Below are 27,770 nucleotides of genomic sequence, written 5' to 3' on the forward strand. Positions count from 1 at the left end.
TACAGAAGAGAGGAAGAATGCTTTGTTGCAGCGTTCAATTTGTTGCTGTTTTCACTGAGGACTGTTTTGAAGACATCGTTTTTTTTATTTAAAGATTGGAAGAGGAGCTAATGAGCAGCACATCAGGATGACCTAATATCCCAGAGAGGAAACATCATTTTTTCACTATTCTGTTATTACCCTTATGTCAAAAGTCAGCAACATTTTAAAGTGTTGCTGTTGGTCAACAAGGTGTCAGACATGATTATTTGAAATGCCCGCACCTCATTAGCAAAATGCATTAAGAGGAGAAATGATGATGAGATAAATGAGTGTAACAAACTGACACAGATTAGAGTCAGGTTATACTGACAAATTCAATTCAGAGATGGACGAAGTCTGGACTCATCTGTCATAAATCAAACCTATTTTATTTTATTGTTATTTTATTATGAGACAAATCATTGCATTTCTGTAACAAATAGAGCATTGTATACATTTGAGTCATGAGTCAGATGATGCCTACTGTATACATGCATCAGCTGACTAACATCGTGCCATTGTCGTGTGTATCTCCATCTTTGTTGGTATCATTTTAGACACAGTGGCAGTATTTTTGAAAAATGTTCCAGCTGCATTTTCAGGTTTTCAACTATAATCTTCAGGCATCATCCCAAACAGTGTGTGTTCAGTCAGGATATTCTCTCTAATCTGATATCTATTCTCAAACATTGTGCTTTTCGTCTTACAAATATTTGGCATGTCATGGCAGGAAAAACACAGATTTAACCTCATTAGTCACAGCATATGTATGCCTTTCTGTTAGTTATACTCGGTTTATATAGTATCTCAAATCTAAGATTATTTCCTTCTTTTCCCAAAGAGAATATTAGAGAGCTGTGGTCACAGTCAGAGGTAGTTTTGCACCTTATAGAACAACATTATAACCTTGATAAATTACAGTTTTAATTAATGGTTAATATTGAAGTTACAATAAGCAACTTTTGGGAATCAAACTTGAAATATTAAACACAATCGACTTGAAATTGATAAAACCTGTGCCAGATATTTTTATGTAGAAATATGTTCCATAACGTATCTTAATATGGAGAATCCTGCTGAATCCTCTTTGTGACAGACTCATTGAGTCTGGCAGCAGTGCAGAGATATTTGCTTTTAAAAGTTTTTAAGCAAGGCGTGCCTTTCTAACAAACCAGAAAAGAACAATTTCTGCTTGATTTGTAAGTTTTGTAGCTTGTAATTTATTGTATTGTGTAAGATGACTATTTGGGCTGTGTATCAGAGCGGGGGGGAGGGGTGCACAGAGCAGAGAGGATTGACCCTGAGCCCCAGGGTGGTATTAGTTAAAGTTGCATATTGTAGCTTTAAAAAAAAAAAAAAAAAAACATTAGTTGATTCCTTTAATTCCAGTGTGATGTTTTAAGGCACGTGTCCTTCTTTAGCTCATTACATTATTCCTTTACAGTACATCTGTACATTGTCTATTGAGTTACTGTGTCTCCTGTAACACATCATTATTATCATTATAAATGATTTATGTATTCCTCCATAAACCAACTTCAGAATCAAATCATTTTGACTGCTCCCTCTACGTAATGTTTTAAAACTTGTTGAGGAACGTGCACTTTTACTTTTACTGGTTGGTGATCATCCTGCACAACACAGCACAGCTTAACAACAGGTCAGACTCAGAAAATTTAAAACAATGCACTTGGTACCGTAAATACATTGATGAAAACTTGTTTTGCATCAAAACCGTTACTCTCTGAATAAGCCTGCAAATAACTCTCATGAGTTTTATGATCAGGCTCAGTTTTTGTGGCTTTATGCGGCTCAGATAAATGTGGGAACAATTAATGTCTTTCTGGCATGAGCTTCATCTCAATTTGCCAAATAGGCTTATCGGCATACTGACTGTGGTAAAACAAATATTTTAAAAATCACAATGATAGCAAAACACATTAACTAAGACTACAGCCTGAAATAACAAACAATGGGGAGAACTTTTATAAGCTTCTCGTTTGCCTTCATTTCCACCTAAGATTTACATAGTATTGTGTGATAAAGAAGGACACAGATCACATCACAAGCTCTTCTTGAACTCACAGAGCAGGTAAAACTACTTCTAGCTCATTTTTTAATTCCCAAATATTCCTCTTTCTTTTCAAAGTAGTAGTTGAGTCGAGCCATGGAGTATCTAGAAGGAGAGCAGTAGAGAGAGAACAAGTGATTAGAAAAAATACTGTGTGTTTATATAACTAAACTGCGATCAAAAATAGGTTTTTGTGGGCAACATTGATTAAGAACTAATCTATTGATTAGACCCAGGCAGCAGAGTTGTTCTCCAAAATATTCAATCTCCAATAGACACTTTTCTTTTCTGTCAGTTGACAATATGACTACAGCATAATTGCAGTTTTTAATGCAAGCACTTAAGAGCAAGGAAAGATTTTACGCTGGCTTATTAAATAAAAACAGTCACACACAGCATCTTTCTTAAACAAGACTACAACCTTTCTCTAACCCTAACCAAAATCTTTTTCTTGCTTAAATCCAACCTGTAGCAGGCCTGTGGTTTTGCCAGTCCTGCACATTATGTGCCCTTCAGCCACCTCAACCACCTCCTTGCATCTCACTTCAATAATAAATGTAACACTTAACATTCATTCAGAAACTACACTGCATTACAACATAATTAAAGTATCATTACATTCCCTAAAAACTTAATTGTGTTTGAAAAGTGCACCTGAATGTCCCATTTCGAGGTTTTTAAGGGTAACATGCACTTAATCCAGGACATCTAGTGAGGTACTTTCCTTTGTTATCCAGAGATTATTTCTCTATAGAGGCAATTGTCAAACATTAAGAAAATGTGATGAATCAAATGGAAAAGTAACAGCTGTCTTTTTGCCAGTGTATATATCGTGTTAACAGCACAAATGTGTTGTCCACAGATGTTTTGACAGTGTCTTCTCTTTCAGAATGCAGGTCGACAGGAGATACATGGAATTCACTCCCTGTGAATGACATCAAAGTCAAGCTCTTTTCATATTCTGGCATACAGCACCTTGTATTCATTTTATATGGAGTAGATGAACTGAAGTATTAACTGAATCACCACTTAACTTTATCAGGTTTGGGCAAAAAGAATCATTCAATAACCTTTCATCTCTACTGTGCCACATTTAATTTAAGCTTCTGCAGTGTAATTAAATTATATAATGTTTTGAAAATGAATTGAGAACTTCCTCCATGAATGTCATCTTAATAAAATACATATAAAAAAAAGTGGCAAATTAGAGAAGCACTTCAAATTTAGCTATTTTCCTTGAAATATGATGATGTACATTAGTCTTTTGGCCGACATGGGCTTAATAAACTCCACCTGTAACCTGAAAGCGGAAATGGTTTGATGGATGGACGCAATGAATTCTTGTGGCTGTAAAGTCAAGAATCAGGAACAAAGAGTGCTCATCATTACTTATTTTACATTATTTATTTGACACTTATCATTTGAATGTTTTCTGTCATGTTAGGTTAATTTAAACATTTTATAAAAGTGTCTGTAATGTGCAGTATGACCTGACTTGGCAAAGTAAGTTAGCGAGCAAGTCATATTTCACAGCCATTATGAAGCTGTGTAGAAAATGGAACAAAACATCACAGTTGGAACACGTCGCTGTTGATCCTAGTGGAAAATCATTGTAAAGAATTACTACAGCAATTTAGTATTGCACAACTTAAAACTAATGTGTCAGAGTCCCAGAAAATATCACACAGCTGCCTTTAGAGGTTGTTATTCACGAAGATGAATGGAGCAATGGATTGAGCACCAACATATGAAGTTGTTTGAGAGCCTCTTTAAAATTTTACAAATATTAAATACTACTTAAATATTTTTCATAACTGTTAATAAATATAAGTAAATATATAATCAGTGATTGCTGTTATATAAATTGAAGCCATTTATGTTTTTATAAGAACATGGGTCGTGTGCTATGTGTGTACCGCACTCAGGGTTTCATAACATACAATCTTAAAGCTGTAAACTCATTAACTGGAAGTTGGTGGAGTGTCCACCACAGTTCATGATCAGGTGTACACAGTATTTTTGTTTGCAAAGCTTGCGCAGCAATATGGGATCAAGCCTTCATTCAATAAAGGAATGCATCGAAAAGCTGTTTCAAAGCCTCTGCGCATTTCAGAACTTAACTGTGAGAAAAGTGTTTTTGTATTTGTTCAAACCTTATTATTGAATGCTTCAGTAAATCTGATGTCTGAGTATACTGTTGCCCTTGGCCATTATACTATACCCTTTGAAATGAAGTGAAGTTTCCAAAGCACAGAAAACGGAGGCACAGAGAGGAGTTTGTACTTCAATCAGTGCTTTCACTGAGCTTCTCAATGCCGAATGAGTTTTATCTCTTATTTCTCAGTGAGACAAAAACAGAGTTCAGAGACATGTCTTTTTGTTACTTCTGTCTCTAATATCTAGTATCCAACTGTTGTATCAGACATTTTCTTCCGTACTCTGCTCTTTGCAGTTGTAGTTGCTTCTTTTTTTTGTAGTTTCTTTGTTTCAGTGATGGGTTCATCTAGGTATAGTATGCACACCTGCAACTTGTTGCAGCAGCAGGAATATGGAGAATGGAGATATGGTGTTTGTGCCTTCCGTTTTAATCAGTAATTAAATATTTAAACCCACATTTAAAGGTTATTTATTTAAAGCCAGGGCACAATGATGTATAAAATAAAGAGGGTTTAATTTATGATGTATTTTAATGGTCTTTTTAATAACATCTATCAAACTCTCTCGCTCAAACGTCTTCTCTCCACCTGATCTCACTTCAGTCCGACTGTTTGCATTTCCCCAGTTAAACTCTTTCATATGATCTTCTCTTCACTATCTATACCGTTTATCCTGTGAAGGGTCACAAGAGATAATCCCAGTTAACACTGAGCGAGAGGCGTCGCACATCCCTGGACAGATCACAAGTCTACTGCAACATCTCATATTTTAAAATGTTACTGCCTCCCAGGGCAGGACCTTCAGTATTTGGGTTAAACAGTTTGTGGAAAAATAAGATGTTGTAATTTTACAGCTGTTATAGTTTATGGTTTCAGATATTGTACATATTTAATAATCACTGAAGCCAAAGGTTTCGGATTTTCAAGAGGTTGCCTGGTTCTAGATTTGAAAACCTGGAATTCCCTTTGAGAGTCTTTATTTTTTAGCTGAAAGCATAAAGAACAGACAAAACCTTTTCTCACTGGTTTTAAACACTGTACCCTGTTGTCTTAAGAAGCCACAGTGTCTTTAAATGTCAGTCCAGACCCTTAAGAATAAAACAGTGTGTGTTTAAGTTACAAGTAGCTGGCAGTGGGAGACCTTAAGAAGTAAGTAGGAAATAATGCAGAAAGAGAGTTTCTTTAAGAAGAGAAAGCTTATCCAAAAAAGTTTAACAGAACACAACGCTATGACCAGTGATTGTCTTTTTTTGTTAATCAAATTACCCGTCACACCCACACACTTCATAAGTAGAATTATGATTGAGTGTATCCATTCAAAAAAACAGCAACCTTCACAGATGATCCCATTCATCCCTATTTTTATTAAGGCCGACACCTAAAACTAGCGTGCTTAACATTTATCATCATCATCAGAGATTAAACTGAGACGTTTTTCTATTTAGCAGCAATGAGGGAAAGTGAACTCCCTCCAAAGCAGGTATTCCATTTCACAATGTGCTTTTGTGCACAATTCCCTCAATTTTTGCAGTCAGGCTATTCCAAACAGTGGGCCTCCTCCTCGTTCATTTCCTCATAATAATGTCTTTGTCAAATAACAGCTCCCCTTGCCAACATGTCCACAAATCTAAACCGCTGACTCGCAACAGATGAATAAAATCATATAAGGAAAGTAAATACGGACGGCAGAGCAAGGGTGGGTTTGCATTCCCCTTGTGGCTCCCTATTGTCACATCTACATCTGGCCCTGGTTAAAGCACAAGGTCTGGGCGACGCCTGTCACTCGTCGGGAAGTCGGCGGGGATTTGGCGGAGGGGGCTAACAGTGGGAGGAAACACACACACACACACACACACACACACACACACACACACACACACACACACTTTACTCTAAATTATTATCTCTTTCCTCCCTAGAACTTGTTTATCACAAAATCATGAAACAGCAGTAACATGTAAATAAAAATAAAGCTGCATGGTGGGGAAGGTTGTGGTATAACACGATTAAAGCTACATTAGTCAATATATTTTAAAGTAAGTGTGTTTAATGTGAAGTGTCTTTGACTCGCAGAGAATTTTCACTGAGCCCCGATGTGTAAGATTATAATTGCTTTGGCCTCTTTTGGCTCATTTAGTTTTACATTTATATTAAACTTTAGTGTAAAGGCATTTTCAGATATGCATCGCAACCCTGAATTTATCTAGACTTTAGGTGGAGAAGCAATATGAAAGAACCCAAATTTACAAAGTTGTTGGACCGGACGTTGAATGGACTTTACCCTACAAGCTCTGTAGTACAAAGTCTGTGCAATGTTAAGTTACTGTAGTTTTAATTGGAGCGCGAAGTGAAATGAACTAGTGACTTAGAGTCAGCACAGATGAAAGGTGAATAGCATTTATTTTTTTATCTTCACCTGTCCCTTGGAGCTCCCCCTGCTGGCGTTTGTCAGGGAGCACCAGCCAATTATAACTAATCGGCTTAATGCGCCCCCTGCTGGTGCAGAGCAGAGAGGGGGAGGGGTGTAGAAACAGGGGGTTTGACATTAGTATAGTATGGTCAATGGCTAATACATGTTCATGAAATTTGGAGGGTATCTTTACCAGACCAATATAGTTCCCTTTAAATTATTTTGTTGTTACAAGACATATTGTCACATCAAAAATGATGTGACTTATACAAGCCAACATCATTTTGCATCACTGACATCTATAGAGTTGCACATGGGTGCAAGATGCATATCATTATATTAGGAAGCAGAAAGACACGCACAATGATGCCTCTAATTGGTGAATAAATGTATTCACTGAATGAAATAACATCACATACATTGAATGTAGTGAACTTCTCAGTTTAGAAAGCTCGCCCAGAGCCACAAGTAATCCATTCCAGTCTAATCTCTGTAGGTTGATTTATGGTTTTTAAACCAGTGACAAGGACAGTCTCATGAGGTTTTGTGCAATGATTGTAGCATGCACTCACTGTCAGTAAATTTAAAAGGTGACAGCAAAGCGGCTGGATAGTGTAGTGGTAAGATCGCCACCCTCCATGCGGGAGATGAGGGTCCTTAGGCAAGACCCCCTTGCACTTTGCCTTGTACCTCAATTGTCAGTCGCTTTGGATAAAAGTCAAATGTAAATCCACAATCATGAAAGTAGTGATGGCAGAGAGAATTAGGATGTGCATGTGTCTGATGCCTCTAAATGTTAGATATGGTTCCTCATCCTCATAGTTGTTCTCTGAGCTGGTTTCACTTGAACCCTCCAGTTAAAGAAAAGTAACCCGACCCTCACAATGCACTTTAGCACAACCTCAGCCGGCGGCTGAGAGCAGCAGACGTCTCGCAGACGCATGTGGCCCAGCCAGGGATGAGAGACGTATATGTAAGGGAGTACCGACGGAACGGGAACAATAGTGCCTCTGTACCTCGGCACCCCTCTGGATCACATTTCCTCCGAGGTCCAAATCAAAATGAGGCAGGGGCCCTGTTGCTGATCTAGCAAGAGGCCAGAGAAAGCCACACAGAGGGGAGGGTGCCGTACGTCAATAGTGATTAGGATCATGATCACAACTGTGGTGGGTGTGGGGCACAAAAAGTGGGGGGGAAAAGGGAAAAAAGTGGGGGTGGAGGGAAACTTTTTGCCCTCATGAACTTCATTGTCTGGTTGCTGGTTGTGAGGAATGTCTCCTGGACTTGTTTAAAGATAATTAACGACCACGTGAATCATAACACTTTCTAAAATAAAAGACATTTGTTTTGATTTCTTCTGAAAGTCTTTGTGAAAGCCGAGAAATTTCATCTTTACGTGATGGCTGGTTTAAGAGGGAAGACAAGTGAAGAATAGTGTAAATATTTTGTCTGCATGTAGAAGTGACAAGAAGAGCAGAGGAGTGCTAGTTCTTCGTGTTTTATGCCAAATTCTAGATACACGCAGTTTTGAAGCCCTGGTGGAAAAAAAGAAATATTTCCACACTGTGAGCTCAAGTTCCCAGTCCTTTATTGCAGTTTCTTTGCCAACAAATTCTTTGTCAAGCAATGCTAATGATGATCCTGTTTGTCTAAAAATGGCAATAAAATATGCAGTGTTGAAATTTAGAGCACAAGATAGACTTTTCCATTTGTGACTATTTAAACGACATCCTGTATATAGGTGGTGTGATGCACTATAATTAGGTAGATTTCATGTTGAGGTGGTGCTCGTGTTTTATCAGAAGTACAAACCTTTGGAAGTCAAAGTCAATAGAGGAGTATTGTGATTGCAGGATGGCCCAAAGACCCCAGAAGAAGTTGGATGCCTGAAGAGAAAAAGATAAAAAATAAACAAATCAACCACCAGAAACACTAGTTATCATGTTTTAGACCATTTGTGGCCGACATCAACATCAAAATGTTCAGATTTTTCAGGCAATCACTGATTTCATTCACTTTACAAATTAAATTCTTGAAAAGACTTCTGATTAGGAGCCAGGATAGGATAAATAAGAGCCAACCATCAGTATATTTTCTTGCACTTCAATACTTTGTGTTCTCTTAAAATTAACGGAACCAAGATCGTGTGACTACCTTGCAACTTTCATTTGCCCTTTTGATCTAATTAAATCTTCAGAAGCAGCTTCCTCTTTCTCCTCTGCAGGGAGGTCACAGCAGGGTCAGATATCTGTGTCTTGGTTAAGAACACTGTAGTGTGCCTGCTGCCTGAGTCTGCATTAGTCATTTAAGTGCTTGTTAATGCTACCTGTCTATGATAACCCTATAGAACTGAAATAAGCCTTAAAAGTGAACAAATCTGGATTAGGGTTTGTGGTATTTGCACACTTGTGAAAATATCTCATGTACACGTTTATTTTGTTACCTTTCCATGTGCTACGGAGCAGAAAAACCCTGTAAAAAATACACTTCTGTGACCTCCAGTTGTCATGTTGTAACTGTTCCCATTGCTGCTGCTGCTACATGCCAGTTGCACGCTGCTCAGTCAGAATGACAAACCTCTGTATTGAATGGTTCCCTCCTTAATGGCTTTGCTTACTTAGGCTTGTGGACTTCTATGCCTCCATAAATTTCTCTTGTTCTCCACCCTTATTGTAAATCTTCATGGTAGGACCACTAATAGCAAGTCCTAATAAGAACCAGACAGGCCTCTGTTCTGTGGCCCAGTGATATAATCACATTTTTATTTGATAATCAAATAATGGGTGGAATGAAATACTTGAAGAGAAATGTGCGGTTTTCCCTCGACTTTTTTTTTTTTACCTCCCTGGCAGATTTTCATCTCTAATCTCGGTCTTTATTCGAAGAGAAAGATTGAGCGTGTTTCCATTATGATTAATAACTGCTATCCATTAAGAGAGCATTAGTCTAACACTAAGCAGAGATCATCAGTGACAAGGAGCCATTGAGAAAAGCAGAGATGAGAGACGGGTGAGGAGAGTGACATCACAGAGCCGCAGGCCATAGCCTCGACATCACAGGGGATCCCCGCGGAGGAGGGGACGCGTCGTAAAGACCCCACTGCGTCTTGGCACACTTTGTCAGGGATTAGAGTCAGAGGCAGCTTCACACCGCAGAGATCTGGCATCTGTCCAGGCATTTGTCGATGCCACACAGCTTCCCTCAGCACGCACTGGTTTCCTTGATTTTTGAGTTTTCACCATTCATCTGCATTATTAACTACTGCGTCTTAACTATAGTGTCAATTCAATGGAGTTTGATTATTCCAAGCAATTACTAATGCGATATGAAGACGATTAAAAAATAATAATAAAATGACATTTGATCCAATTCATAATACAAATGGTACACAATGTTATTATGCACCAAACTGAATTGAAAATTAGTACCATTTTGAGCATTTCCTAAAGTCAGTTAAACATAATCAACATTATCATCTGTTATGAGCAGAAGTTAATAATTTGATGCATTATGCTAGAAAAATGTGAAATTCAATGACTCTACACACAAACCTACATACACTTGATTTATCATTAGAGCCAAACAAATCTCACATTTAATGATGAATGTACTACACATATTAATCTTTTTTAAAAAACTTCAGTTTGTTATCGTATTTGTTTTTAGGTCAGTGTAATATTTCATTTTAGGATAACAACGTTAATCAAAAAGACAAGACCCTGAACATGTTGTGTGTTTTGTATCTTGTTCACTACATGTGACAAAGGATAACAAGTAATGAAATGCACCGACGCTGGAAGGTAGTTACATGGAGATCTGTAAATAAACAACATTTAGTGGGCAAACAGCAGGTACTGTATCTGCAAATACACCCAGACCGTTTGATTTTCTCGTCAAAATGAGTCGAGCTGGAAACTTGGCTTGTTAAGCATCAGTGATCAATTTCTCCCTCTTTCCCCGAGTCAAGAGTCCTCCTCGGTTTGTCATAGAAAATCTGATTTCAATCAACATGATGTTATCGCTTCTCTCACTCCATTCCAGACCATATTTCTTCTCCCCCCAACCTCACTTCTCCCTCTCTGTTTTTTGGCGAAGGCACAAGTTATTTTAAAAAGTAATATGCTTCCTCATCATTTCTGGTCTATTTCAAGAGACATTCACGCCACCCCAAAATTGGTCAGACAATTCTGCATATTGTGTTGAGCTATGAAAGCACTTTTAGACAGATAGCCCAGCACCACTTGAGCCACCAAAGAATGAAAATTGTGGTCATAAGAAAAATAATTTTGGCTGCCGTCTTTCATTTTTCCCTGCAGCAGTTTCTAATCAACTCAGATGGAGTCCATCAAACTTTGAACGGTGTTGGGTCAGCTGTGGATCAGGTTTGGTTTTCTGTGGGGAGATTTTTTTTTTCCTGAGTGGTGGAAAAGTAAATTGTTAAAATGTGATGGTGAGGTGTTGCTGTGCTGCCATTTCAGAGCTCTGCACACATATGGATATTGTTGAAATGTGCACACTAATCTCATAATATTGAGATATTTGAGGCCCTCCAAGAGCAGAACTTGAAAAAAGGAAATAAGTGTTGAGAGATTTGTCACTTTCCAAAGTCTTTCCAAAGTGTTGAGGCACTACATGATGACATATTTCAACATTTCAACAAAGTCAGTGGGGGCAGGCACTTACCAGTGAGAATTTGCAGACTTGAATGTAGAGCTGCGTAACTTCTGCCTCTGTAACAGTGACCTCACATCCTGTGCTATGTTTGTAGCTCTCCAGATAGGCCGTCAGCCAGTCCCTCTGCAGCTCTTGGCTCGGGTAAAGGCTGTAATTAACATCATTCACACCTTGAACACAACACACACATGTTAGTGGAACTATTGTCCGTGTAAAAACTCAACACAATGCCTAAAATAACTGTTAGTTTTGAAGATTTGCCACCAAGTCTACATTTAGTCAACACTTGTCAATTCCACTTATGGCTGTCAAAATATTTGTTGCTGTCAGCAAGCATTACGTTACAAACTCATACGTTAAAAACACGAGCTCAAAAACCGAACGACAGTTAAACATTAATTCTAAAAGCTTAGTGAGACGTGCAATAGAGACACCAACTTCAATCTTTATTTGGATCCCCATCCACAAAACATCAGTTAGTATGAAAAAAAAAAAACAGATTTTATATTATTTTATATATTTTCATTCTGTAGCCTTTCACAGTCTGGATGTTATGAACACACACAGATTTTCCAATGGTGAGCAAACCCGTGTTACTCCTGGCTGAAGTTGCATTTAGTAGCGTTAATAAAATAGTATAACAGTAACAGAGTCTATTAGTCTGCATTAAGTGCTTTTTCTTACAGACATTTAAATTGCAGGACTACACTTGCAGTTCTTGTGCATTGTGATAATTCTTCTAAATACTTCATCATTGCATCGTCTATTTTAATTTACACATGGTGGGTAACATGTACAGTCAGACTGATTTGAGATTTCTCGTGCAAATAAAGAAAAAGTTAAACGAAACAATGATTTATATGTTCACAAAAAATGCTTTCACATATTTATACTTAGTACTTAGTATACATGATAAGTTTTCAAACAAAGACATTAATTCATTTACAATTATTGACCGTTTCAGGGGCTCTGAATCGGAAAAGCACAAGGGAAATGAATTTGTCCTTCATCCTAGCATGACTTGTCAAAATCCACACATACATTTTGGTCTTTTTCTCTTTGGCGTCTGGATCACATTTCCAAGGTTGCACCAATTTGCACGCCACTGTTGATTTTCAGACATAACTTGACAGACAGACATGACAGTTGATCAAAAATATCTAAAAATTACTGATTGTTCCACAAATATTCAACTTCGTCTCTTCAATTTTTACTGTGACACAGCAGGTTCATCAAAACCACCGTTTATTACCATGCAGAGGACACACTGAATCCAGCTATCTGTCTGCAACACCATAAGGTGGACATAGTTTGACAGCACTTAATGACTGGAAGATAAAGTGACGATATAGTCAGACAGCACAAGCTAAACAAAGGTTCTGCATATTACATAGTGTATATACACACACAACATCTACTGCACTCAGTATTCCACATTAGGCAATGTTGTATGTGGTTGGAAAAACATTTGCAGGCAAATTGAACTCCTTTTCATCATAATACAAACCTACCAGCAAATTCATTGAAGTGATTGCCAATATCGAAGGCCTGGTAGTTGTAATCAGCATACTCATAGTCAATGAATTTCACCATTCCTGATAGAGGAGGAGAGGGAAAGTAGCAACCGTTACCAGGACAACATGACAAACACATCTCAGGTACAGGGCGTATAACTGACGACTTTCCCTTCTTTTATTGAAAACACGGAACCTTGTGGGAGTCAAAGGAACAAGGAGCCTCTTTTGACTGAGAGTCATCCTGGGCATCCTTGTAAAATATGCGAGAAAAATAAAATCATAAGAAACTACTACAAATGAAGTAAAGATATTTAATAAAGTGGGAACGCATTCGCCGCGCTTCCAAAGGCTTTCTTCTGTGTGCAAAATAAAGGGAAGAGGTATGAAGACTGAGCTGCATTATTTCAAACTGATGAAAAGAGAGACATTCATCTATTTTAACATTAGCTTCTGTGACAGACGGATGCTCTTCAATCACAGAGCCACAATTAAAGAGTTTTGCATAAAGCAGCCTTTTATTCTTAACTGTATTCACTTGGTTTTATGCTTTTGATTGATGGAAATCTCCCACATACCCACAAAATTATCTTTAGTGCAGCTTTTTCAGTAGTTTGTTGTGCATGTTTTTCTTTGTTACTGATGTGCATGGCCTTTCCTCACCCTCTTTATGGTTGTAGATGATGTTTTTTGTCAGAAGATCGTTGTGGCAGAGGACAGTTGGGGAGTCAATCTGTGAGAGGTGTCTCTTCAATAACTCCATCTCTGCTGATAAAGTCTCAAAGCTGGGAACAGGACTGTAAGAGGTAAAACCACAGAAACAACATTTTTTATGAATGTTTCATGAAAGAGGGGTCCCTTTGATTCAGGTATGTACGAGGTAAATTAAGGGCTCAATAAGAGTCACACACCACATTCATAATTACCAACTCAGCCCGTGTGCAATGTTTTACACCAAAGGCTGCAAACAGACAAGAGCTTACGCTTTTAGTTTGAATCGCTAAAGTTGACGTGCCACTTTTAAAAAACACAGTCAGTCTACTGTGAGTGTAATAATGAAACCTTTTTGCCTTCTTTTCGATTCGTGCCATAATTGTGATTTAGACTCAAAGCAGGTGACATCACTAGTCAGTCATTAATCTGTCGATATCCTTCACTTCTCAAATTTAAAGTTTACACATTTAGTTCCAAGATTTACATTTTAGTTCCAACTCCCACTATTAAGTCCTGACAGCTGTGTGGACCTTTACACACTGCTGGGATTAGCTGTATTATTAGTAATATAACAGTAGCATGCACAGTATACTGCGCTCCTTTAAAATTAAATGAAAATGTTGCTTTAAAGTAGGTAAAAGTAAAAGAGCATTATCAGTTGATGTACTACAGGAAAACTTCTTGTTTTTCAGTCAATCACCCCCATGATTGTGTGTTGGATATTATTGGTATTAATACATTAATGTAAATGAAGTATTCCCATGCAGCAGCTGCTTGATTTGAAGCTATTCAGAGTTCCTACAATGTTCAGTGGAGTGGAAATACGTAATGTAACGTGATGTGGAAACCCTGATGTGAAATTAAAAAATATGATCCTGAAAATGACACTACTATAAGTTAGATAATGCTTCGTAATGAAGCAACAAGACAAATGTTTTAAATCTTTTGTAAGTACAACTGTATTCAAGAATAGTTCACTCTTAAAGAATCAGGTTTGTCTGGATTTCCGTGTTGTTTTTGTGTCTGCTGGTAACGTTTTGAAAGATGGTTCAAGTGGAAAAAAAAAACAGGTTTCTTTCTGGGGATAATGTTTAAAAGAAGAAAAAAATTGGAATGGAGCAATAAAAAAAAAAGAGGAACTGCGTTTGCAGAGAGAGTGCAGATATGGAAGACCAACTTTGTCCCAGTGTCCACACTTTTCTTGTAGGAACATCATGTTTGTAAACTGAGGCAGCCTCACTGAGAGGTTTCATGCCTTGTTTCCACCCTGTTGATTACTCGATCCATCAAAGAAGGCACTAACGTCCTTGGACGTCAGTGCAAAATGCACCTGGAAGAAATGCTGTGCAAGCATCCGTCTTCTAATTAATTTTCATGGACCTTTTCAGTCGTCAGGCCACGACAAGAGGGTCATTTAAACAGTGTAATTTAAACACTACCTATTTATTCGAAGGGGAACAAACAGATGCTCCAGTATTATACACAGTTGTGTACATAATTCAGTGAGGCCTGTTAGGAACGCACAATAAACGCTGAGAAGCAGAATCTTGTTTATAGTCACAACACAGAGGCTCTGCTGCTCTATGCAACCCCTCCTACACATTCTCCACAACACAAGTCCATTCACTCAGACCTCCTTCCTGCTGTGGATAGGCAGAGGATTGACTGAATAATAGATCTAAACTATCAATTTGAACATAATAATAAAAATATGTTTCTTTGGTTTTAATCATTTTGATAAAGTAAAAACTTTTAATTCTGTTGCAACCAAAAACTGTGTAAATGCTGTTCATTTTAAATTTAAACGGCATTTTCAATACCTGTAAATCCTAGGACATACAGTTGGAGCTCGAGTGTCATTCTACTTGTCTACAGTATAAAATCTGCTCTTTAGAATCAGCCACCTCTGACACACATAACTGATCTATAGCCTCCATTATATGAATAAAAAAATAAAATACTGTTGAATGGTGAATCACCCTGATTCCTTTTCAACCTAGCCTAACTGACTTTATCACCCATGACTGCTCAGAGTCAAAAGCTAAATGAAAGACTACCATTGACTTAAATGGAAACCTGTCGCTTTGCCATCAGATCTTTTCCTCTCTTTTCTGTCCTTTTCATGAACAGCGCGTCAAGTACATTCGCCTCCTGCTCCCTGTCAAGTTTCTGTAAGGTAATTAGTGGAATTTCCTCCTCTGGCGCTTCATTATGAATGTGCCTTATTTACATATGATTTCAAACACCAGCCGAGCACTGCTGATTTTTTCTCTTTTTTCCTTTTTTGTAGTTTTATGCAATTCGTGGGAATGCAAATGGGAGACGTAGCAGGGGGCCTTTGGAAGAAGAAGAGGTTGCTCTCTTGCTTTCCATTGCTTTTCTCCCTTTTCTCTCCCATCTCTGACTTCTACTGTGCTCCCTCTCTCTCCCTCTCTCCGAAGCTTGCAGCTGCTGCAGCTTCTTTTGCTCCCCCTCTTGCGCTCACTTCTCTCTCTCTCTCTCCGTCTCTCTTTGCACAGCGGGTGGCTTGAGAGCTGAAGACCTCTGCAGGTGCAGCCTCTTCCTGCTCTCTCCGCCTTTTACCATTTCCTCTGAAGATCACATTCATACCACCACTCATACATTCTCAAGTACAAAAGTTTCTCTGATGCCTCCTTTCTGCTTTTTGTGTCATTCTTGGTTCTCTGTCTCTGCTACTGTGCATGTGTGTAGTGTCACACATCCAGTTGCACACTCCAGAAACCAGTGAATATGCAAACAGACATACACACCATAGAAATTAGTTTTAACCGTACAGTAAATTAACCTCTAAAATGTAATCTCTTAAATCTCAAATTATGCTGTAGGGCTCCTTTGATCGAGGAGTAAACTATTCCAACACTCTGTATTACTCTTCATATTCTAATTATTGATATTTTCTAGATCTTTTAGTGTCTGTTTGTCTGTGTCTGAGCAGCGGTGGTCTGTGTCGAGCCACCCAGTCACACTGATTGTCTCACAATATAGCACCATCTATTGGACCTCTAAATGTGGTGCAGGCTGCTCCTGTAGATGCCCATTCCAATACTTAACCTGAGTTAGAGCTTTGAAACAACATTCAATACAATCAGTGACCATTCTTTGTAAAACTGTAAAAATAAAGAATGGGAGTTTAATGTAATGGACATTGGTTAATTACTATAAATGTCCCAAATTGACTTATTTAAAGTGAATTTCAAACCATCATTGCTTTGCTTTATGTTTAACAAATTCCAACAGAGAAATATTTGTATTTGATGGAAATGGATCAAAATAGATTTATAATGAAACAGCAGATGAACCAGAAACTGAGCCGAGAGCAGCTGCCTGTTTCTCGTCTAGTCGCTCACTTAGATCTTCGTGGGACGTTCAGCTTTCTGAATACAGGAAGCTGAAAATACTTCTTATCATAAAAGACTCTCCTCCACATCCCTGTCTGTTATTGATGACTCACTCCAGGACTAACCGCTTTGCCCAGTTTCTAAAACTCAAAGAAGAGACTCCAGTTATCAAAAGAGACTCAGGAGGGGGGGGGGGCTTCCAGCTTCATTCTGCGTGGACTTCTGACCTCTTCACTGCAAATGTAAACAAGGCTGAATGTTTGACCGATAAGGAAGTTCTCTGCAGGAAACTAGTAACCAAGCATTTCTTTAGTGTCTGGATGGCCCCTCTCACCTTTCAGGCCGTGACCCCAGTCAGAGATAATGCAATGTCACTGCCACAGAGGCCACTCCCCCACCTCATCCCTCTGACCAATGACAGTTCACACCATCAGCCTCCATCCACATAGAGGCGAAGGTGTCAACGTGACTCGAGCACTGGCTGTGCATTTAGAACCATAAAGAAACAATGAGAAATGTACATTTGGCATGAACAATAAGGCATTAGCGAAAGTGCTGCTGCCTAAATATCGAATATCTGGATGATTGGCAGCCCCCTTCTCTCACTCAGCTATTCATCTGGACCTTTTCGACACCGCTGACAGAAAAAAATAATTCACTAAACTCCGTCCACCCTTAAGTCCTGTTTCAATGCCAGTCAAGCTTTCCATTGTGGTATAGCACACAATGTAGTTTCCAGGGATTCCTATTAATAACAGCATTTCCATTTGCATCCCGGCATCCACAGAATGTGAAAATACAACAATGTCAGGAGAACCACACAAACCGATGCTGCTAGTTTCACTGTTCACTAGAGTAATACTGGATGAGGTTAGTTTGGTAGTTACCAATTTAACTAAGCTATTTCAACTGTTCTTGGTTGTTGCTATTGAGGTTAAAGCAAATAAAATCAAGAGAAACACAAATTAAGGCAATTTCTACATTTCTGATTAGCTCCCACCCTCTTCTGGTTGAATAAATATGCTAATGGTTCTTCCCTCTCGACTGGTACAGCAAACCTCCAAACATCTACTTGTCACATGCATGTACATGTTCTACGTGTTTTCTCACAACATTCTTCCAACTTCTCTTGGAAATTCTGCAACTCAAAGTCTCGTTATCAAAACATCTGAGGTGATAAATATGTGATAGAGTTGCACAGTCACACTCCATTTTTTTTTATCCATTACATGAAAATAGTTGTTCCTTAGCCAAGAAAACTCTAGTTTGATGATGGAACCCAACACAACTCAGTTCTCTTCTCTTCTAAATTACTGCTCTTAAGAAATGTTCCATTTTTTATTTAATTATTTACACTACCGTACATGTTTTTTATTATTATAGCCATTATTATATGAACAAACCCGTTGTGCTCACAAAGCCAATGTGCCCAGTTGGCTGTTGTATGATATCTAAACTCCAAACACTGTTGGGAGCTGTACCTTTTCACACTGCTCTGCACCAGTGTGAGAAAGTGGGACATTTTTTTCCAGAGTAGAGGTTCAACAGGCAGACCACATTTTGGCCGGATCGAGTGGATTCTTCCCATCTCTGCTGCGATCAATCTGCAAAGGGAAAACATTTTCTCAGATGAGCCTGGCTGACGCTGTTATTGCACAAACAACTATTATCAGAGAAGAAACACAACTCCCTTTCCATTTAGTACTCTTATCTTGTTCTTATTCAAGGAAGAAAAAAAAAAGCGCTCTGCATTTGTGTCCTTTTGACCACTTGAGTGCTCGTTCTTGAGACATCTTATTGGTGACATAAGGTTTTCTGGGTATTCCCTATATATATTCCCCAGGCAGAGCAAGGTGATTGATGTGCACTGTGGCCCTGGCTGCTCAGTCTTAGCTGCCTGTGTTGTGTCCTACTGTCCGGTGGTGAGAATAATGATGCTGGGCTGTTATCATGAGGATGATGAATGAAACAGGGGGCATGACTAAACAACATTGCTCAACATGAAACATGGCTCAACTGAAATAATAATAATAAAGAGAAAAACACCTGCATCAGCACAATTGAAATGCTACTAATTCATATATCCACCTCCAGTGTTCTAGGGTTCACTTCAGTATCAATAAACCTAATGGACAGTCTGGCCACTGAATGAACCCGATAGCATGATTTCACTATTTTTTAAATTTGTATACAGATATTAAGTCATTGTGTGCTACGTGCAACTTTAAAATTATTAACTTTAAAAGTACAATTTCAAATAGTTACAGAATTTAATGCTCACACTTTTATAACTTTTATAACATTTAGAGAGAAACACGCAAAAATGCACTATTTTCTGAGCCCTTATGTGACTGTACTTGACCCTTTTTAGATTCAACTTGTTAGCAATGAACTCCTTTGTTGTATGAACTCATACATTTCCACCCCCATTGTATGAGCAAATTGCTTCTTTAGAGAAGGTTTATCAAATTTCATTTCGAAGAGATTTGTTTTCACCTGTGAATCTCTAACTGGAAAATGGCGCAAGATTCTCAGAACATATGCAAACACCTGATCAAATCACTTTTGCAAAAGATAAATGAAAACATAAGAGCCGTTTGTGCAGAGACCTGTAGATGGAGGGCTGCCGAAGCAGCTCATCATCCAGCACCTTTCCTCTAATAAACTCGTAGCAGATGCCATTCTGGAAGCTGCAGTAAATCTCTGGACCACAGCCATGGGCATGAAAGAGCTGAAACATCTCCACCTCCTTGTCCCGGTTCACGTAGAGCTCTGTCATTTTGCCGTACAGTCGCACTAGAACGCAACAAGGTTCCTGCACAGAGCCCACATAGCAGCCAATCAGCTGGTTGGTGATGCCTTCTGTGAAGGTCTGAAATAAATGGAAAGGAAACACTTAATGGTGCAGCATCTCATATTTCAATAAACTAAAGTCTCCAAAGACAATTAAAACCGGTACGTCGTTATTTCTGTGAAATGATGCAAATGTGCAACTTTTACAGAAAACAATGACACTTTTTTGCTTCAAAAGCCAAAAGAAATTAACGTGGCATAAATAATGTCAATGCACCTGATCAGAAAGTAAACCGGGATGTTATGAGGTGAACAGATCAAACATTACATATCAGACTTGTTCTGTGTTAATAAAGAACCATAAGATTCAGACTAATTTAGTTTCTTTTGAAATTACATTTGGATCTTGAAAGTGACTGATTTTATTGAAGGTCAAACTAAAACAAATGCATAAACGGTATTTGAGCAATCTAACTATTCCTCTAGAGTGGATAAAAATAAATGACTGTAAAATTAAATCAGCGTGCAAAAACACAAAATATACATGCAACATGAGGGAAGAGCTGCAGCCTGAGCTTACTAATGTTGAAGTCTGTACTTCTCTGTATGTGTACACAACAACACCACAGTGACCACTGTTTGCCTACAAAGGCCTCATTGGACTTTTGTTGTCGTTCAGTGGTTTCTCAGTTTCTCATTCTCTGCCACAGTCTCTCAGGCATTTTCTGAGCCTCAGATGGGACGTGCAGTTTTTCATCTAGATGGAAAGTGGACAAACATGCCCACCTTGACATTTGATCAAGTATTTATATAGTGGGTGGAGGGTCACTCGGACGGTTCACTGGCTTTGAGATTGTTGGGAAATTTCCTTTGTCTCCAATTTGCAGGTTATGGTTTTTTACAGTATTTGATAGAACAAAAGCTTTATATTTATCACACACACACACACACACACACACACACACACACACTATAACAGTATGTGAATTCGCCTAAATGGATTTTATGGCTGTACTAAAAGACGTCATGCGAACACTTTAATTGTTTTTTTATTTCACACTTTGTGAAACAAAACAATTTGTGAATGTTTTTGTTCTCTTCCTCTGAATTAATTTTGTTATTTCTTTTATGTGAAACACCAACATCTTTCATTTTTCACCACTCTGAAGTTTGAATCATATTCTTTTGGATTTGCAGGTGCATCGTATGGCAAAAAAAAAAAAAAAAAAAAAAAAAAATGAATAGAAGACAAAGTCATTTAAAATAAAAATCTCACAAAAAGCACAGCTTAGTCTTTCAGAGGGAAGCATCCATCCTTTTCATTCTGTATTTTCCAAATAGATGAACACAATACATCATTAAAACAACTGTTGGGGCCTGAGGGCTGACGGGAAACATCTACTTCTTTGTGTACATTACTGGACCTGGTGTAGATAGAGAGGTCACCCACCCAATGTGCCGTCACATAACAAACATAAACCCTATTTCTCTGAAAGATTGGACCTTGTGTTTGCACATGGGACCAAAATGGGATTATTCTCTTCTGAACAGATGCTCAGAAAACATCTGTTCCCAGGGTTAAAAAAAAAAAAAAAAAAAAAAAAACGTAGTCGACTGTTGTGGTCTGGTCACCTTGGCTTTTCTCCTGGTTTTATACATTCAATGTGTCTAAACATATAACGGCTTAAGACAAAGGAAATACTGCTTTTGCTCATTTTTTGATTTTCTATTTGACTTTTTTTTAGCTACTCATTATTCACAGCAGCATCGGATCAATGATGCGTTTAACTGTTTTTGTATTTATAACCCTTAAACTCAATCAAGTGTAATATCTTGTCCATCTTGTCTTTATGGTCCTTTTAATTTAGGTTTCCCAGTTTCATTACTGTTGAGACCTTCATTAATTTATACGTTGCAAAAGTATCTGAACATTAGAAATGTCAGTTTCAAGCTGAAGTACACCTTTTGTAGAACCCTTTCTGTCCTTTACATTTAGATTTTATATCAGTGATTGTATTTTGAAAAAATAAACCCACGTATTGATAGTTTTATTCACTGTATAATTTAATATTTGTTCTCAAAGACTTGATAAAATATATTCTTTAGCAATTACTGACACTGACATGATCACAGTTCATGTGGTCAGCAGTGAAATCCCTCCTCCACCCACACAGGTGTTTTAACTTTGGCTGATTAGAGACAAGTTTAAGTTGAGCAAAAGACGAGATCTTCATTCTTTGACATGGTGCAAACATGCCTGAGCAGTGAACTCAGAGATTGTTAATATCTTGCCCTTTTTTCCTCTCACTACAACTCATCCTCAGCAAGCAGTGCTCTCACAGCTTCTGACACACCATTACAGGGTAACCTGCAGCCTGGAGTAAATATAAGCTTTCCCACTTGGACACAGCCAATCACAGAGGACTGATTGTTCTCCTTAGCAGGTGCAGCAAAACTAACTAAAGAGAAACAGACAGACGTTAATCAGGCTTGATTAGTGGGTGCCCACATGAGGAGAATTTAAAAAGTACCGTGATGTACAAGCAAAAAAAGTTTAAGTCAACATATTGACTATTTTGAATCTCCAGGGTCGTTGATCGGGCCAAACTGTACTTTTGCCTTGTTCCACTTTTGACATGAAATGACCCATTCCAAAGGTTTTGCTCAGTTTTAACTCCAAAATGTTTCCAATCAGGCAAAGTTAAAACACCTGTGTGGGTGGATTTCTGTGACCAACCACTAGATGTAATGTTTTTGTTTTTAAATCTTTGGAAATAAATATTAAAGCTGCACATGAACCTATACCTAAAACAACACATGTTAAAAGCCAAGTTATTGTTTCAGTAGGTACAATTTTCATTTTTCAGACACTTTTGCACCATGTGAAAGAATGTAGAGCTCAACACCTTTGCTCAAATATAACTTAAAAATGTCTCTAATCAGCCAAAGTTAAAACACCTGTGTGGGTGGAGGAGGGATTTCACTGCTGACAACATGACCTGTGATCATGTCAGTGTCAGTAATTGCTAAAGAATATATTTTATCAAGTCTTTGAGAACAAATATTAAATTGCAGACACACAACTATCAATACATACACGATTTATTTTTTCAAAATAAAATCAATCTGATATAACATCTAAATGTAAAGGACACAAAGTGTTCTACAAAAGGTCTACTCAGCTTGAAACTGAAAACAACACCTGTGTTAAAGGCCAAATTCTGATTTTACCAAAGACAGTTACATTTTTCAGACACTTTTGCACCATGTGTAAGAAACTTCATCATCAACCGAAGTTAAAACACCTGTGTGGGTGGATAAACGATTTCATGGCCAACCACATGAAGAATGACGTTTATTTCTATTTTTTTAAACCTTTGAAAATAAATGTTAAAACTGTAGATTAACCTGTATGCATTTGCATATTAAACAACACTCACAATCTATATTAAAAAATTTTCAAAATAAAATCACCAATGTAAAATGTGGTGTCTTTTTGTAATTGGTATGTATGTTAACACAGAATCGGCTACCACAGCTTCCAGCATGTCGTTCTGAGTCTGACGTATCAAGTCAAAAAATTCAACACTACTGTGGTGCCCTTGAGCAACGCCTTTAATCCCAGCTGCTTAGAGTCTAGCAGCTCAGACTGTGGTTGTGGATGGGCAGCTTCAATTAATATAAAGTCAGTGACTCTCCCCTGAATGGTTTTAAAAGACGATGACGGATACATGACACACATAATGTCTTCTGATGTGACTACAAACTATAGCATGAGATATAATGTGTGAACAGAATTCAAATGTGAAAACATTCACTCATGTATTAGCATTAGTGTAAATTCAATACATGTTCAATCTTATTTAGGTTAAGTTTAAGAGAGTTTATCTTAACGATCAAATTTCTAGCAACAAATCAATCAATATAAATCCAAATAGAAAGATTTTTTTTCAGATATAAAATAATAGTCATTAACAAATTCCTTACACACACATTTACTTGCCTTTAACTGAATGTCCTCTGCCTTCCACTGAGGACGCAATATGCTAAGGAGGTCCAGGATTCCTCTACAAGGTTCATTCTCATCAATATGGATGTCCATATAGAGAAGCTGATTCCCAGCACCAGCAGACTCACTATCCATTTTCAACAAAACAGATCTACAGTAGTAGTTTTGGTGATTTCACCTTCACAAATCTGTGAGTCCTAGCCTGTTCTAGGGTCAGTTGTTCACCCACTAGTTGATCAAAACCTCATTTTAAGTCTAAATAACAGTGATCAAACCCACAACTTTGTCAGAATTAATTGAGTGCCATTAGTGATATTTGCAAGTCACTGAAAATGTCCAGTGTCCAGTGATTCAGCAGCTCAGCTTACTTAACAGGGGCCAATGTTCTTATGGGCACCTTCATCCCAACCACTTCACAGATTATATATTAACTACTGGTGGTTGGAGCTGTGCAGCAGACATGTGTAGTGTTAAACAGAATTAATTGAGAAGAAAACATTGATTTTGAGGCGCTGTAATGACCTGGGAAGATTAAAGTTTTCCTTCTGTCGACCAGAACCTCTTATTTTTTTATTTATTAATTTGGCCGTGTCAAATACACAACTAAACTGACTTAACTGTATAGTTAAAAACAAACTGGACCCAAACTACAACTTCAGTGCATCAAAGGTAAGTCCATCTGTGATCACGGCAACACATGTTTTAACTTTGATGGCTGTGAAAAAAGTGATGGTACCTCTACATTTCTAAATCAGGGTTATAAAACAACCTGTGAACACAACAGCTGTCTCAGTTTTGACCTGGGTTAGATGCAATGCAACATGTTTCCGCATACAAGAAATTTCCTGAACGGATAAGAAAATTATAAGACAGAAGAGAACATCAGTGAACTACTGGACAAATGCTTAAACACAGTTGGAGCAGAGGTTAGAAGTAAGAGGATAATAACAATAACAGAAGACACACTTTTATCTGATTCAAGGGTGTAAAGACAGAAGTAATCATTGTGGAGCGGCTTTGTAAAGCCCACGGAGGCAAAGTTCACATTTTGTGAAATTAGTTTTTTTTATTTTTTTTATCTAACAATACTGGTCAATTAGCATTAATGTGGATGTGAAGCAGCTCAAATTACTATTGTGTGTGAAAAATGCTACCAACTTGCCACTCTTCACCCTTGAAAAATTATGGCACACTTAGTTCATTATTAGTGCAGCCTTGCATTGTAAAACAGGTGAACAAACGCTTCTGACTTTGCCAAAATAAATAAAAAAAGATCTGTGGAGATCACTGACTGAGCTGACAGTATGAATGATAGTACATGAAGCTGCACATTGTTTATTGTAAAATTTTCCAAAGAGGAACAGTGAACATTGTCAGGACCTTTCCTTGACCAGGTTAAAGTGGAGTCCAGCATGTTTAGTGTGGAATACCATAGTGACTACATTGTGCACACCATGAATCACAGAGATGGCAGTGTGCTGAAATGGGGCCACAGAAGTGTAAAATGTATAGATGGCACTTTTAAAATCTTACATTTAGTCATTTGGTAGAAACTTTTATCCAAAGTGACTTACAAGGTACAAGGCAAAGTCTTGCCCAAGGACCCCTATTGGAGGTAGGCCCCAGCCTGGATTCAAACCCCAGTCTCCCACAGGGAGGGCAGTGATCTTACCACTACACTATCCAGCCACTATTAAAAAAATCAGGTCTAAGTCTAAGATAGAGCAGCAAAAGATGTCCAACTAAAATCAGCTAAAAAGAATGGCAGAACTTCTCCCCACAGATTTGTATAAAATTAGTATCATCAATGGAAAAAAATCATCAAAAATAAATGCAGACATTCAACTGATTAAAAAAATAAAACAATAAAATCAACCTAATGAAGAATTCATTAGGCCCTCAACAGAGTTTATTTAGTTAAATTTCTGTTTTTCAAATGTATTGGCTTCATCCCACATGAGCTTTTGTTAAAGATAAACTCTATAAAATGGATTGGATTTAGTTAGTTATGCTGGATCAGAGTCATGCTGCAGCACAGCTCAAAGACAAATGTCTGTAAATCTATAAGAACAGGTGGCAGCCTGGGTGGTGAGCCACAAAGAGCTGACACAAACTGGGCTCCACGTAAAAACTGAACTCTCTTTGCAGTCAGTCTCCGTACAGCTCTCTGAAACTTGATGCTCTACCAAGCTGCTCTAACGCTGAACATGCTGCAGTGAGTCCCCCAGACTGCAGTTAGAATTTATGTTACAGTTAATTCTTTTGAATTTAATTCAAGCTAAAAAGCAAAAATTTAATACTGTACATTTGTTTTTTGTGCATCGGCAAAGATTTTAAAAGGGTGAAGTCTATTGTCTTACCAGAGTCATCGTACTGTGTAATCCAGAGCTCCCATCCCAACAGCGTGCAGTTAGTTCATTCAAACATTCAATTCAAACATTACCGTTCATGCTAGCTCAGTGCCACGGAACATTTCAACATGAACACTCTGTAAACACAAAATGAATTTCATAAACATTGGAGCAGCATGTTTTCAGTCTGTTAAATTATTTAGGAGTTGGGCCAATGTTTACCATTTTGCATCATTACAGTAATTGCCTAGAAGTCACGAATGTGGTGGTGGTCTAGAACCGAATATTTTGCAAGCTTTTAGACGCAAATGAAATTCACTTGCCATCAAAGGGCGTCTCATCATCAAAGATGTTATGTATTAAAAGAGAGACGAGTGTCTCGATTAAAAATGTACGGCTGAGGCAGTAGAATAGAGTAGTGGAGTCATTGTTTGTCTTACTGTGTGCACCTCTAAAGTACAGCTGAACAGGAAAATGAGATGACACACACAATAAGTCATGCATACACAGACTGTTCTAACACTTCTCAGACTTACTGTGTGCCTGGCTTCTCTTTGTTTCTTTCTCTCCCTTCATTGTTAATATGGAGAATGCAGAAATTAACATTTGGGCCTTTGAGCCTTGAAAATTAATGATTTATAAAAGGATCAACAAAGTACCAGTTGTAATGAAGACGACAGGAAAGAGTTAACAAAGCTGAGTTAATGCTGCTGAAGTTTCTCTTGACTTCTTGTCATGGGGCCTTTTTTTTTTCTTCAGTAGTTAAAACAGTATTTGGACCAAGTGCATGTATTCAGCAAAACTGAACATAAAATGAGTAAGAGACGAGACCACCTCAAGATTTAATATTTGTTGCTGATTAAACATCATACTATGAGTCTAAAGTCCATTGGAAGACAACATTTACATAGTTAGAAAAAAACATAATAAATTAAATGGGGTGTCTTTATAAAAAGGGGTGTTCTCACCTTGCTTCCTACACTTCCCCTCAATGCAGCTTAAAGCAGGGTCACCAAGAACCCCCTCGTGCCATTTTAGGCTTTTTATACAGCACAACAATGCAGTGTATTGAACGTGCAGTGACTCAATAGAAAATACAGTTTAAGAGTTGCTATATGCACCGTCTCTCCCACTACAACTGTGGAAACTTGAAACTCCTTCAGAGGAGTCACAGGTGTTTTGGTGGCTGCCTTCAGTAGAAACCTTTTTGCATGGTCAGGACAGAATTGCCATATTCCCTTCCCTCCTTTTTATGTGGTGATCTTAACTGCACCTCAGTGGATAGTTTGTGCTTTTAAATAACTTGTTTATTTTTGATGCTGAAGTTTTTGTCCTGTACACAGTTACAGTAATTATACTTTATCTCCATTTAACTGTGTGACTTCTTAAATCAACTTACTGATTAAGCAATGATGTAGTTGAGTTACTTTAAACTGGGTGAATATAATCACTTATTATTATTTCACTTTAAGATTATATATCCCTCTTTAATTTACTGCAGTCAAAATCCAAATTAAATGAACAAAGACTCACTGTTATAAGATGTGAACTCGTCTACACAGACAATGGCTCAGCGATTAGCTTCATGCACCTAATTCAGCAGCCATTCGTACAAAGAAATCCCTTACACACACATTTTTTTTGTTTGAAGGTAGGAACAGATTTGAGTGCTGACATGTTTGCGCAATATATCTGATC

General features: G+C 37.9%; 1 protein-coding gene across 1 annotated transcript; it reads right to left on the minus strand.

Annotated features, from left to right (window-relative positions):
* Nucleotides 1-1,380: 1,380 nt before the first annotated feature.
* Nucleotides 1,381-24,060, minus strand: zgc:113516 (ETNK_euk domain-containing protein). Its single transcript, XM_026364766.1, has 8 exons — nt 23,716-24,060; nt 19,529-19,791; nt 18,401-18,523; nt 13,510-13,643; nt 12,844-12,927; nt 11,342-11,502; nt 8,471-8,544; nt 1,381-2,197 (listed from the first exon to the last, which is right to left on the minus strand). Exons 1-8 carry the CDS (start codon nt 23,854-23,856, stop codon nt 2,131-2,133), a joined length of 1,047 nt encoding a protein of 348 aa, XP_026220551.1. The 5' UTR covers nt 23,857-24,060; the 3' UTR covers nt 1,381-2,130.
* Between the last annotated feature and the right edge of the window lie 3,710 nt (nt 24,061-27,770).

This window comes from Anabas testudineus, chromosome 6 (genome assembly GCF_900324465.2).
Source record: "Anabas testudineus chromosome 6, fAnaTes1.2, whole genome shotgun sequence".
NCBI lineage: Eukaryota > Metazoa > Chordata > Actinopteri > Anabantiformes > Anabantidae > Anabas > Anabas testudineus.